Source organism: Thamnophis sirtalis, unplaced genomic scaffold (assembly GCF_051295495.1).
Source record: "Thamnophis sirtalis isolate CommonGarterSnake01/CBP01778 unplaced genomic scaffold, rThaSir2_p1.2 scaffold_4, whole genome shotgun sequence".
In the NCBI taxonomy this organism is placed as follows: domain Eukaryota; kingdom Metazoa; phylum Chordata; class Lepidosauria; order Squamata; family Natricidae; genus Thamnophis; species Thamnophis sirtalis.
Window position 1 is genome coordinate 39,592,918 of NW_028261384.1, and position 14,455 is coordinate 39,607,372.

Consider the following 14,455-nt stretch of genomic DNA (forward strand, 5'->3'; position numbering starts at 1 on the left):
ATAATACCACCAATTGTATTGTTCCAGCTTCCAATGTAAATAGTAAGTCATGACCTTTATAAGAAAAAAGCAAAACTATTGAATGCATTTACAAAATTATTTTTCAAAATTAAAAGTCTCTTAATTTTGGCAAAGTTATTGGACAGGGTGTTAGAATATTTAGAAGGAATGTTTTATTAAGACTCAGAGGCCATGTCTCACTTTCTTAAAGATTCACTGAACTTACTCTTCACTGTTTGTAGGCTTTAAAAGTAGCTTATCCACGCAAATCATTCTTATTAGACAAATATATTCTCAGAAAATGTAAGATACCCTGGCATGGGAGGAAAGCAATTACTTATAGGGGATGATGTGAGGATGGAATTGGATGAATGGGAAAGGAGAAACTGACTGTGACGTATATTAATCTGGGCTGGAAGAAAGTAGTCTTTGCCACCACTCACCTAACAGCTGCTGCCATTGCTCTTGGATAAAGAACTTAACCTCATTCAGTTGCCTGGTTTTTTAATTTCAGTTCAGAATGGACTAAACAAGGAATATAAATATTCCAACAAGTATATACTGTAAAGTAATCATAAGATCAGCTAAGCAAAATTATTACTTGTGAAACTGCATGACTGCACACTTCGTGAAAAATCTATATCAACACAAACCCAAACTCACTGTCTACCCCAAAAGATAGTTTGGCATTGGGGAGGGGGGCAAATGAGAGAAGCAGTAGGTATGCCACCCTGAAGAAAGGATGGAATATAAATCTAAATAAATAAAAGTAAAATAAACACAGCAAGTTGGATTGTTATATACAGTGATTTCTTAGAACTGACAAAATTGGAAATACTGATACAAACCACTCTATAAAAATTTAGGTATAAGCTTACCTTTCAAGATACTCCTTCACACTGCTATAGCCGTAAAGCTTTGCCAGGTGGATAAGTGTTCCAGTGGCACAGTAACCATCACGCTTGCGGCAGGAGCTGCAGTTACATACTCCGCGGCAAGGAGGGCACAACCACTCCTTAAAAATGGGAGAAGAGTATTAGTTCACCTTATACGTTATCACCTAAGTGTGGGAACCAGAAAGTGAGCAGCTGCATAAAGATACAGTGTTGCATGCTTCTGAAGCCATGTATAGTAAAAGTAAAACAATCAGATCACCAATAGCTTCATTGTATCTCCCATTTCATTACCCAACAATTCAAGCAACTAGAGCAGTGTTTCTCAACCTTGGCAACTTGAAGATGCCCGGACTTCAACTCCCAGAATTCCCCAGTCCAGACATCTTCAAGTTGCCAAGGTTGAGAAACACTGAACTAGAGACTTACTGGATTCAGAAGTGCTACTTTCACATCTTCTCCATAGCGATTACGGAGACATGGTCCACAGAACTGTCCCCGCACACCGACACAGTCTTCATTATGACAGATGGTTTTTGTATCCAATGTCTTTTGGCGGCACTGATGGCATGTGGTTCCCTAATAGTGGGACAAATGATAATAATATTTTTAGAAAGCTACTTCTGATACATATGAAGATAAATATGGTGCTTTTCATCAACCTATTATTCTGATAAAGAATTTAACAAATTGCTATTATCCCAAAACACAGATAATTATACATTTTTGTTGCTAGAATATTAAGAAGCTTTTTCACAACTCCCAATACAAATGCATGTTTCAAACAAGGCAAGATGAATTAGCTAATACATTGAACTAGAGTGGAAAACCAATTTATAAAATGGAATTTGAAAAGCCTGCTACTCTATTGGTTCTGCAAAGCTGTAACAATATTTCAGGTTTTACAAGAAAGCAAAACTAAAACCAGCCCAAACTTAATCTAATGCTCACACTCCTTTCATTCTGGAGAGACAACTATTATGGAAAAATTAGCATTGTAACTAATTCCAAACTTCTTCTTTGCTTAAATTCCTGGAAAATATTTACTTCTCTTTTGAGGCAGGCACTTCTGCTAATACCTTGACAAGATAAATAATTTATTGGTAGTTATTTTACTGTCTGTGTTCTAGGAATTGTCAGTATAATTATAGACTGTAATTAAAATATTAAATACTTCACAGTACACCATGACAGTAGGGAAGATTAACCGTGTTCATGGGAAGGTGAAAGAACAAGTAATTCAACCAGTATAAATAATACTGTGGCAGCTGGATCATTATAGAAATGTAAAGATATCTCAAGAACATTGTGTACATAAATAGGGTAAAAAACTGATTTGATCTAAAACATTGCATTCAAGTATGTCAAACTAAGCAAATTTATAAAGAAAATAACCTACCCAAATCTTATGGTGGATTTTATCTTTATTATTAAATGCAGTTTGTTCTAGTTCTTCATTTGTTACGACAACTGATCGAAGTCCTGTGATTCTTACCATTTTTCTTTTTTTCGGCGATCCTAAAATATGCTATAAGAAAAATTCACCATCTCTAAATCAAATGCAGCTTCAAACTCTGTATTCAACTTGTGGACTTGCAGTCTAATAGATTATCCACTAAAATATTTATATTTTTAATATGTAATGTTTATGCTTCTTTTGAGAGTAAGCCATTTTAAAGAATTATCTAGTACTATAAAATCATCTATTATATTTAATTATAAATTGTTTCTTGAACTATAAAGTTTAGATTTCATTAATTTACTATATATTTATTCTTTTTATAAGTAGCTTTTCCGTTTTCTTCCTTGACTTATTTTTTCTGAAAATGTAATCCCCCCCTCTAATTGACTGTATACTACAATTCAATAATTGCAGCATGCAAATATTGCAAAAAATATTTTTTATTTTATGAAACTTATAAAATGGTAAATGGAAGAATTAAGTGCAATTCATTTGTATTTTCTGCTTTTTATAGATTGTTCTCCTGCCAAATCCAAAAATTCATTTTGTTTCCTTTTATACATCACCCATTTAAATCCTGACATGGTTAGCACATTTTAAATAGAAAAATCTGAAAATAGCATATTCAAATTTCCAGAGACAATTTAGTGAAATTGCTTCTGGATCAGAATAGACAATGTGCCTTCCTCAATATAATTGGACTATCCTTAACCTTCAAATGGTCCAAATAGTTTACCACTTTAATCCAAAGTCTACTGCAGTAAAAATATTGTGATTGGAACTATGAACCACAAGACTTGCTACTCATTACAAGGACCAGGATAGACATTAGACTAGAGGTATTATGCACGGCCATGCCCACCCGTTTTAGCAAAGGGTGGCGGGAAGTCACAATATGTCAGGTGACCACATGTGTTTGATACCCTTGCACTAGGCTTTTCACTTAAACGTTTAGCTCATGCTTAGTAAGTTCCATCCTTACTACTTGCTAATTACTCTGTTAAAATAAACCCAAAACATAATTTTGGTATGTACCTCATTTAGTTTTCTCTTCATTAAGTTGTGATATGTTTCATTATCAACCCATTGCATAGGTGGGTTTCTTTCCACAGCAAAGTTTTCTGGGGGCCGAGCACTCCTCATTGGGTTAGCTCGACGCTGTATTGTGTCTCTTGAAGATCTTGTCCTTAGTACTTTCTTTCGTTTCTAAAACAAAAGAGAGAGAGAGATTTTCTTTATGAAGATGTAGCTTGAAGCAGTAGCTTATCATGGTCACTTTGTTCAATCCACTTCAAATTCTTTTTTTAAGTGACTTTTATGGCACACTGCTAATCCCTACACAATTTGGGAGAGTATGTAACAAGATCAGATAAATATTTGGATAAAATTAGTGGAAAATTTGGACATAATTCCTGGATATCAGTATATCAACATCAAAAGAACACTGGCTAAGATTTATAGTGTTAAATAGTTACTGAATTGGTCAAAGAGGTGCACAAAATTGTGAAAAACTACTATATCTTTTGGAGTATAAGACACAGCAAGATTTTGAAGAGGTAAATTTCTTTTTAAAAAAAAAATTTTTTTTTGCCGTCCCCAGCCCCCAGGAGCCCTCTGCAGGCCTCCCAAACCCTCCGAAAACCAAGGCATGCAGAGAGTTTGGGAGGCTTGCAAAGTGCTTCTGAAGGCTGGGAAGGGCAAAAATGTGATCTTCCTAAAGGGTAAGGCTTTTATCAATCTCAAATCCACTTTTCTTTACCCCTCCCCATGGCAGGGCAGAATTAAACAGATCTCTCCATGCTTTATTTTTTTCCCTCTGACCAGCAACCAAGGCCCAAGGAACAGCAGTCGGATCGCTTCTTCTCTTCAGTGAGAACGTTGAACTGCTGCTACTGCCCTTGACCAGGAACGGCCCATTGGGCGAGGAGGGGATGGGGATCCCTTCCATTTGGATTAAAAGTTCCTCGTGGTGGTGCTTGAGTGGCAAAAGGGAAGTCCAAAGAAGACAACCTGGCAAGGCTGCCTCCTTGGAAAAACTAGGCTTGTTCACAGCCCTCTTCGCAACCCCGCTTCCTTAGTCTTGGGGTACCTTTTCGGGCAGGGTTTTTTGGAAGGTTCCAAGCGCAGCTTTCTTTCCCAGGTATTCAGAGGCTTTTGTATATGCCACCCTCCTCCTCCTCCTCCTGCAAATGGGAGGTGACTCAGAGACGCTAGATTTCTCAGGATGCTAGATTGGGAAGTTAAAAACCTAGAATGGGATGCAATCAAGATTGATTCAAAGACTTTGGCTTTGGATCACTGCACTGCCGCCCAAAGATGGTGTTACAGTGATCTCTGCAGAGCCCACGTCACCTGCCCCTTCTCGGGCAATTCCAAGTGGGAGAGATCATGGCAACAGCATTTTCGGGTGGCAGCAAAGTGATCTCAGGAGCTTGATTACAGCCCATTCCAGGTTTTTAACTTCCAAAATCTAGTGTCCTGAGAAAAGCCATTTTTCCAATCAGGGAAGAAAAAGAGCATTTCAGATGACAGGCGGTTCCAAGCTGCAGGGATCATGGAGCAGCCTGGAACCACCCGCTTTTTCCTCCCCGATTGCAAAAACAGGGCAGGCATTCCTCCTGGCTAGATCCATCTCTTGGGCAAGGAGCCAAGCCAGCAAGCCAGCAATCAGCCAGCTACCTCTGAGCTGCCTGCCCTATGCCTGTGCCTGGCTCCTGTGCCCTCACCCGACCATGCTGCCCTCTCGCTTTTCTCCCTGCCTCTCCCGGCTGACAGTGCAGACCAGGAGAAAAGAGAAGGCGAGTCTGCAGACACTGTGGAACTTGGAAGGAAAGCATTTTGAGGTTGCAATATGTGCTGGAACCACCTGCCACCTTAAACATGATTCACTTTTTTTGCCTCCGCAAATACCCTTTTTGGAATCGGGGAGAGGACTGTGGCATTGCTGCCCAAAAATTCTTTCGTTGAAAAGGCTTTGATGCAATTCCCTCGGCTGCGTCAGGAATCAGGCTCCATGGGGAAGTGAGGATTCCTCCCCCCCCCCCCTCGGTTCTGGAACTACTTGAAAATGTGATGCATGGAGTGGGTGGGTGGAGTTACATTTGGAGTATAAGACGCACCCAGATTTTCACCCTCTTTTTGGGAAGAAAAAGATGTGTCTTATACTACAGTAATCTTGGTTCCTTAAGTTAGTCTGATATTTTTCATGTCTTTCTAAACAGAGTATATGTACATTTTAAAAGTTTTGTTAAATATACTAAAAGAAAAATTCTGAAAATGCAATAGTAGTGAGTTAATCCTTTCTAAGTCAAGTCTGACTGGAAGAAAAAAAGTCATAATTTTATATACTCAATCTTAGAAATGCAAAACAAATTTTTGTAAAAGAAAATGTATTCATACTTACAGTTGAAGGAGTTTCAGTTGAGGAAGATATAGCTTCTAGGTCTGCTAGTAACTGTGCAAGCTGAAATGCGAAAATGGACTTGATTTTTTCTATAAATCAAATAGTTCTTAATGGCAGTCTTATATATACACTATTTCATGATGCATTTTTAAAAATGTAAATCCCCACATTTTTAGAATAATTTTAGTAATGTATCACATAGTTTAAAAATGCACTGGTATGATTAGTTTCACTGTTCAGAATATTACAGTAAAAATTTGGAGTTAATAAATTAAGAATATTAATACATTATTCATATGGGCGTACCGGATCCTAGCCGGAGTACCGGGTACCTTTCTGGTACGGTGCTCTGGAGGGCCCGCCCACCCATGCTCCTTACCTATGCTTTATGCTTTTGGCACTTCCGCGCATGTGCATGGCACATACGGCGCCTGCGCGATGCTCCGCATAGCAGCTGGAGCATCGTGGAGGCTTGCAGAAGCGTCATTTAACACTAGAACACATGCACGCACCATGCACGTCCATGTGGGCAACTCCAGAACCCACCACTGGTGTCAACTCATTTCTTTGTTTTTTTTAACTACTAATGCCATCTAAGAATGCTGAATTAGTTCTCACCACAGCTTTATTTTCTTGTATATTCTGATCTCTCCTCGAAAGTACATTAGAGTTTTCATCTGGTGCCTCATCTGCCTCAGATTCAGAAGAAGTATCTGGATCTGCATTTCTCACATTTGTATTTTTTCTTTGTTTAGGAAAAGGAGATTCGTTGGATTGGGGGGAAGACTTTTTAGCTGATTTGTTAGGAAGCTGCATTGATCCTCGAAGTTTGAATTTTCTTTTCTTATGAGTTGAGTCAGTTTCCATTGCTTCTTCATTTTCTCCTTTCTCAGTTAGAGATGGGTTATTGTCTCGGTCTAATTCCATTGCCTAAAAGAATGAACGAACAACCTATATTACATAGAAGTTGCACTTCCCTTCTGAAAAAGCTAATATTTTATTTCCCTTGCCTACACCAATCACATTAAAAGGTGTAATATTAACAGTTCTTTAAAATATCTTGATTTTTACTTAAACAGATTCACAATTATCTGGTTTGCAACCAATAATTTCAGATGAATTGTTCAAGTTGGCTTGGTACATAGAAAAAGAGCAAAAGGCAGGTGGCCAGGATCTACATTAGACAACAGAAAATATAATAGTAAAATATTTTCAAATATAGATCCAAACAAGAGCCAGCTTACTGTGATATCTAACTAATTAATTCAAACATTCATTTAACTGAAATACTGTAACAAAAAATGCACTGCAGAAATTACAACGGTTATGTAGATAATAGCTTTAAGTCCATAATAGTGCTGTCCATATACAGCACTATTAAAAGTTATTAGTAAAAAGTATTGGATTGGGCAATAAAATGCAACTGCATATTCATTGGAAGCGCACTCCATAAAGAAATAGAAATAGAACCTGCAGCTACAAAAAGAAGAAAAATTTACTTTACTTGAGATTTTTTATTGATTCTACTATATTTTAGAAAGCAATTATATAAGAAAAATAAATCAAGTTGCAATTCAGACCATGAGGTTAACAATGAATTTTATTTACTGGATGAAAATTCTGCAAAATTTGGCACAAATTGTTCTTCTACTATCATAGAGCCCTTCGTGCATGCGTGCCGGCCAGTTGTTCTCTTCTGGGTTCTGGCACATGCATGCACGCTGGCAGAAGAGCAGCTATCTGGCGCATATGTATGTGTCAGAACCTAAAAGAGAGCAACAAGCTGGTATGCATGCATGTCCAGCATGCATGTGTGCATTGGAACCTGGAAAGCGCCTGGTTCCCATGCACATATGCGCCAGCCAGAGGCTCTCTTCCATGTTCTGGAGCTCCGGCATACATGCACACTCCAGTTTTGGCATATGGTCCCGAAAAGATTAGCCATCACTATCTTACCATTCTCGATGTTCCAGGCAAGCTCTCATTCCTGTCTTCCAATGTCAACGTTTTCATAGGAATATCAAGTTGAAAACCAAGAAAATCTTCTTCATCACTTGGGGCATTAAATATTTCAGCCAATTGAAGCATCTGTCCAATTCATAAAAAAATATACAATAGTCAGCTTGAAAAAATAAGATGAAAGAAACTACCTGGAATTTTAGATCACAAACTTTCTCTGCCTAACTAAAAATACCAGAAATTGAATCATGTTCTGTAAGAGTTTTTGCCTAATATAATAATAAGCCAAGATTGTGATATACCAGGGGTATCAAACTCAAGGCCCAGGGACCAGATCCGGCCCACAGGGTGCTTAGATCTGGCCTGCAGGGCCACCCTCGAAACAGCAAAGGACTGGCCCGTGTTTCCTCTGTCAGTGAAAATGGGTGACCCTCCCAAATGGGTAGCCCTCCTCAGGTCCATTTTCACTGGCAGAGGCCATTGTAGCTGAAAATGGAGCTTGGGAGCCCATTTTCACTGGCAGAATACTCAAGCCACTACAGGAACCACAACACGAGTGATGTTGAACTGGCCACACACTCCAAGATAAAAAAAAAACCCTGATGTGGCTCTCAATGAAATTGAGTTTGATATCCTGTTCTCTACTATTCTAAGTTCTCTTCCGATACTGTTAGAAGTTTTTCTCTATTCATTATAATATAAAGCTTTCTAGGTTTTAACGATTTAACAGAAAATGTACACAAAGTGCTATGAAATCTAGTTGCAATGAATAATTGGCTTCCAAGAAAAAAGCTTATTAATTCTTACCTTACTGTATAGTTGAGCTAGCAACTGCTGTGATCGTTATATGCTGAACTAATTTTGTCTTTGCATTTGCACTAGAAAACTCATTACAAAGCTGTAATTAATTATTGAAGGAAGGTGCATTCTCCAGTGAAGTACATTTTCAATTTCTGTGTAATGGATAGTGGTGGTGATAGTGAAATTCCAAAACATAATGCAGTCCATCCTCCCTACTTTGTTCTGATTTTAAGAATCATATTCAGGAGTTTCAGTGCAGCCAAATATCTTAATTTAAATATGAACTATTCAATACATACCAGGTGTACAGTTAGCAACATTTATAGAGAACATAATAGTGGTGCATTATGTTCTCCATAAAAGAAAGAGTCCTTGCTACAAGCACTCTTCTTCCATCTGCTTACTAAAGTTTTATTTTTTCCATTCTGCTTTAACAGTTTGGGCACAAAGACTAATTGACTGACTACAGGCTTTTAAAGGAACAGTTGAACCCCCTCCCTTCTCCCCATGAGTGTTTTAGGCTAAACCAGTGGTTCCCAAACTTGGCAACTTTAAGACTTGTGGACTTCAACTCCCAGAATTCTCCAGCCAGCAGAGCTCTGCTGGCTGGAGAATTCTGGGAGTTGAAGTCCACAAGTCTTAAAGTTGCCAAGTTTGAGAACCACTGGGCTAAACTATAATTTAAGATAAGAATTTATCCATTTGATACATTTGTCCAAGTCACTGTCTTTTAATTATTAGGTTGGACATCTGTCTTAATTCAGGGGATGAGACCAAGGGCATCACAACTAGAGATCTGTCTATTCACCACCCTTCTCTGCCTAGCCTTCCATTATGTAGAAGATCCTTACAAGGCCATGTAAAATGTCAATTTGTATCATACAATCAATCTATGAAGGTCTACCTTACAAACTTAAGGACACAGTAGCAATAATACTCTTCTAACTATTTTCTAGCAATCGGATTAAGTAGCATTCAGCTATCAAGAACCCAAAAGGAACCCCAATTTTCTTTCTAGATAAATTAGGAAATAAAATTACTCTGTCCGTCAGTTTGGCTAAGAGCCAAAAGCAATCCCACGTTTTTCTTTTCAGGAGGAGAAAAAGCTGGATCCTAAGCAGTCCAAAAAAAAAAAGAGGGAAGAAACAGCAAGATTTCAGTAAGCACAGCTGAATATTTTTTGTTCAAATACTCACAATTTCGTCAATAAAGCCATAAGATATTTAATAAAGAATTCAAACACCTGAAGACTTATCCCCAATTAGAAATGATTGCGTAAGGAGTGGCGATTCTAGGAGCGCAACAATTCGCATCAAGATACCTTTTAAGCTAAAAGAATCACAGCTACCGTATCTGTAATGCGAAAATATTTTATAGGCACCAGGTTGCCTACCTCAATTTTACAGGTGTATTGATCTAGCCAGTATGTAACCACTGTTTCCCTACCAGAAGTCTCCCTCCTGCGTTAAGAAACGCAGCTTGTTCCGTTTGACGCGAATTTGCGATCCTGAACAAACTTTGGCTAAAGTATTATTTCTTTTCGGAAGACGACCCAAGAAGGAGTGCCGGGTGAGCAACCGTTCCCCTACTTTTGAGAAAATTGAAACGGGCTAACTTTTCTGGGTACAGATAAAGCTTCGCGAGAGCTAGGCGCTCCAATCGCAGCCGATTGAAAAGCGCGCTCTCTGGTGCGTTCTTCTCCCACTCCCACTGAAAGAGTTTGGAAAAGAACAGGGGAAAATACCAATTCTTGGCCACATCGCCTCCAGTACCCCCTTACCTCTTACCCCTTACCCCTTACCCCAAAGAAAACTGAAATATCGACTTACCTACCGCCGGGCGCAAATGAAGCCTGGAATGAAGACGGCGGATAAGGGGGCGGTGCCCAGGGTGGAGTCCGGTCGGGTGGGCTGCGGAGAGCGCCTGGTTCCACCGGGCGCGAGCACACGTGATGGGCCTCAAGGCGGAGATTGCCGGGCGGCGTGGAGCGTCCAGGCGGCTTCAACCACAGCGATGGGGTGGGAGGGATCGCTGGTGAGAGGTCCTAGAAAAGATTTACTTTACTGCGGGGCGGGCCAAAAAGATGTTGTGGGTTGCACATATAAATGCAGGTACTTCTTGCAAAGAAATGCTAGTAATTAAACAGAAATCTTTAAAATTCAGTTAAGAGAATCCAAACCTCAAATACCAACCTCAAATACCAAACTGTAAGAATTACAACATATAATATAATTATAATACATTATACTCTGCCTAGAATTGTTTTTAGTCAGATAGATGACTATATAAATTATTTTCTTTCTATGCATTAATTCATCTATACTTCATTGACCTTACCTGGATTGCTGTTGTACAGAGTGTTGGAAAAAAATATTCCTTACTCAGTTGTTCTGAGCTGAGTTAAGGAAAAAAAAAGACAGCTGCATGAAATTAAGAATTACAGTAAATTCTTTACAATTTATCCCAAGCCAATAAACCCTTCCCCAAAGGAAAAGTTGGAGGGACCTTAATTACCCATCTCAATTCTGCCTTGAGTTCATCAGGTTTTGGCTGCACCTGAAGACTTTCTAACTAATTACTGGTCCTCCATGAACTTTCTTCTTTCTGGGCTGTCCCCTAAACAATTTAAAGATATTATCTGCCCAGTTATGGTTCAATCACACAAACTTTCATTACCCTATTGAAGCACGCGGATCTTACTGGTCCCCCTTGCTATTCAGGGTTCTCTGGTCATCACCAACAAGGCTAGCAGAGGTCTGAGGGCGGCTGAAACCAGTAGACACACAGCTTTGGTCAATAGGTGGGTTTTATCAAAGGGTATCACACACACTCACATTCACTGGGCATAAAAAGAAGAGAGAGAAAAATCAGATACTTACCAACGATGACTTTATCTTGGACAACTACCTTAAGACTATAAATTCCAGTTTACTACTTTCCAGGTCAAATTATCAGAAAGTCACCCTTTGAGTAAATGGCAGGGTGTGACTATCCTGGAGGTTATCCCTCCAGCTGAGCTCATTGCTAGCTAGCTAGCTCACCGATACTGTTGGAATAATTTTTTTCCTTACCCAGATAGTCCTCAAGCAGGTTGAGTTTAAGGGGAAAAAAGGCAGGCAGCTATCTGAAGAAGTTCGTGGTCTTCCTCCAAGAGCAACTGCAAAGACCTCATCCTACCAGCACATCTTATATTCATTGCAATTAGTCCCTCCTTCTCAACACCATCATCTTACCCATTCGCCCAAATCCATCAACACATATCCCATATAAGGAAGTTTGTTCCTCCCATAATTGGGTCTCTTAAGTTTTGCAGAATACATTTATCTAACAAAAAGCAATCTTTGGAAGGTACATGTTATCTGAATTGCCTGGGTCAGCTATTTTCAAGGCCTATGAACAGTGAAGAGTGTGAAGGCCAACAATTCTTACAGGAAACAAAACAAGGCATGGCTTCTGAGCCTTAATAAGACTCTAAATGCTCAAATAAAACATTTCTTCCAAATCCCAAAGGTGTTTTTTTTCAAGGGGCAACTGGCTTTTCCAAGAAGCTTCTTGGATGAGAAGCGAAATGTCTTCAAAGAAAAACCAGAAAGTGCAGTTGCCTCTTAAAATAATACATTTGGAACAAGCATGACCTGAATGACTGAAAATCTCCATAGACATTCTTTCCAATTATTGTCTTGCATAATTTAGGAGAAGAAATACAATAGATAAAATCCATACACACTTCCAGAGAGATGGCCACTTGCATATGGCCTCCACTAGCCCTTTGGAAGCCACCCTTGGCCTCACCAGGTCTACATGTGACCTTCCCAGCCTCCTTGTCCCTCAAGGCACTCCTGCATGCTTTACTTGGTACTGCCCTCTCTTCCTACTTAATGATCGGTCCATCCTGGGGTTATGGACAGCAATCAGGAGTTTTGGGATTATCATTGATAAAAAGCAATATGGCCCTGTGATGATGTATTTTATGCTTGCATCACTTAGTGACAGCAAGCCTGGTCCCAACTGCCATTGTAACCCAAGAATTACCCCTACACAAACCTTCATCACATAATGATTGTAATTCACATATTCTATCATTCACAAATTGTATGTTTACTTCCTGCTTGCAGTAGGAAGCAGAATATTGACATGAAGGTCTTTAACATATAATCAATGCCTTCTGCCATTTGTGTCATGTAGGAAAATGAATGCTATTGAAATTAAGAAATTAGATTTCTACACTCAGTAAATTTGGCATGGGTGAATTTCTGTTCTTCCTTAAAGGTCAAAAGTGAACTTATCTCAAGAATTGTTAACTCTCCTTTTAAGAATTACATATAATCCCCAAGGCTATTTTATACTATTCTTTTCACCTCTATTTTCCTCTAGTTAAACTTTATAATGTGCAGTTTCATGGTTTTTATAATATAACTGTCATCCCTCAGTATTTCCTTTTATCATGTTTCATGGTTAAAATGCTTCTTTTTAAAAAAAAAATCATGAACAAGGTCCTTTGGAATTCAATTGATTCTAACCTTCCCAGCTGTATCCCATCCCAGCTGCTCTAACTCTACAGCCATAGATTTTCTAGCCATGATCTGCCCCATTTTCTAGCCATGATCTGCCCCATTTTTTTTAAACAACCCTTAAGATTACTTCAGAATGTCCACTTTAAGACCTAGATCTTTGTGTAATTAATTTTTCTAAAGATTAATTTGCATCCTTGCTTGGGTACTGTTTTCTTCATCTGCCACATAATACATCATATTCAGTGCATTTCATAACTGTTGAGTCTGAAGTAGCCTTTGACTTTGCTCATCACCCTATCAGAGTATTTCTGATGATTGCTCAGATAAACCCTTTGAATTTAAATCATGCTATGAAATTCATAACCATAATTCTACTTGAGGCTTATGATACACCCTATAATTGGGCTGAGGCACTTTTGAACTGCTGCTTTCTGAGCAGAATAAATGTCTCCATGAAGATATCATTATCTCCTCTAAAAACATATCAAAATCTGATCATTTCTACAGGTTCCTCCTTCTTGTACTATTATAGTGACATGAAATATAATTACACAATAAGGGCATCATTTCCACGTCATGCCCTTACAAATGGAATAAGTGTGCTTTTAATTGACTAAATACAACATTGAAATGTTTTTATTGGCTACATTCTCAAAATAGATCAGTAATATTAAACTAAAACCCAGCTCTATTTTTTTTGACATTTCTGCTTTCAATTGTTGTTAATCTGAGTTCCCATTCTAATAATGGTTTTAGAGCTCAACTTCCTTCCACAGTTCTACGAGATCTGTCAAGCCTCCACTTTCCCACAGTTATCAATGAATACTGACATACCTTAATTAAAAGGATTACTTGATGCTTTGCACACTATTATCCTCCTTTCCCCTAGTCCTGAAAATCAGCTAGTAAGCAAGCAGAAAAGAATGGCTGCGACCTGTTCTGCAGTTCAAGGTAACCTTTGAATTTCTAAGATAGTTGCATTCTTAAGATTGTCCTGGAGCCACATAGTCGCTATGTTTCTCTTGTTTTCTCTGCTTGTTTTATTATTTCTTTATGCCATCACAAACGATATCAGCTAACTTCGTGCCACTTATTGTTTTTCTTATTCTCTGTGAGTTGTTTATAAACAGCCCCTTTTCATGTTAATATCCCTGAACCTAGTAGGCTAGTCTATTTTCCAGGGATTCACAGGAATATTAAAATGAAAATGTCTCTGATTCTATGGAAAAACACTTTCAACCTTACATTTTATTTATTTAATCATAAAACTTAGACCGTAGTCAATAAATAAATGCATTGCTGCTTCAAAGAATTATATGGTCTGCCTATTTAAATGAAAACATGGATTGTTTCATAAACCATAATTGTCTGAATTCAGACAATATAACTAAACTATGAACTATGGTTTATAATTTGAACTATC

The 14,455-nt window shown here is 38.4% G+C and overlaps 1 protein-coding gene across 1 annotated transcript; it reads right to left on the reverse strand.

Annotated features, from left to right (window-relative positions):
* Positions 1–874: 874 nt before the first annotated feature.
* Positions 875–7,846, reverse strand: CDCA7L (cell division cycle associated 7 like). Its single transcript, XM_014061742.2, has 7 exons — positions 7,715–7,846; positions 6,377–6,688; positions 5,759–5,818; positions 3,391–3,561; positions 2,293–2,421; positions 1,323–1,472; positions 875–1,015 (listed from the first exon to the last, which is right to left on the reverse strand). The coding sequence occupies exons 1-7, from the start codon at positions 7,844–7,846 to the stop codon at positions 875–877; spliced, it is 1,095 nt and encodes a 364-aa protein (XP_013917217.2).
* Positions 7,847–14,455: the final 6,609 nt, after the last annotated feature.

Excerpts from the sequence above, each read along its gene's own strand:
- CDCA7L (XM_014061742.2), bottom strand. The coding sequence starts at position 7,846 with ATGCTTCAATTGGCTGAAATATTTAATGCCCCAAGTGATGAAGAAGAT. Across the intron at positions 6,689-7,714 it reads TGCCTGGAACATCGAGAATG|GCAATGGAATTAGACCGAGA; the intron begins GTAAGATAGTGA and ends TCATTCTTTTAG. Across the intron at positions 1,016-1,322 it reads AAGTAGCACTTCTGAATCCA|GAGTGGTTGTGCCCTCCTTG; the intron begins GTAAGTCTCTAG and ends CCCATTTTTAAG.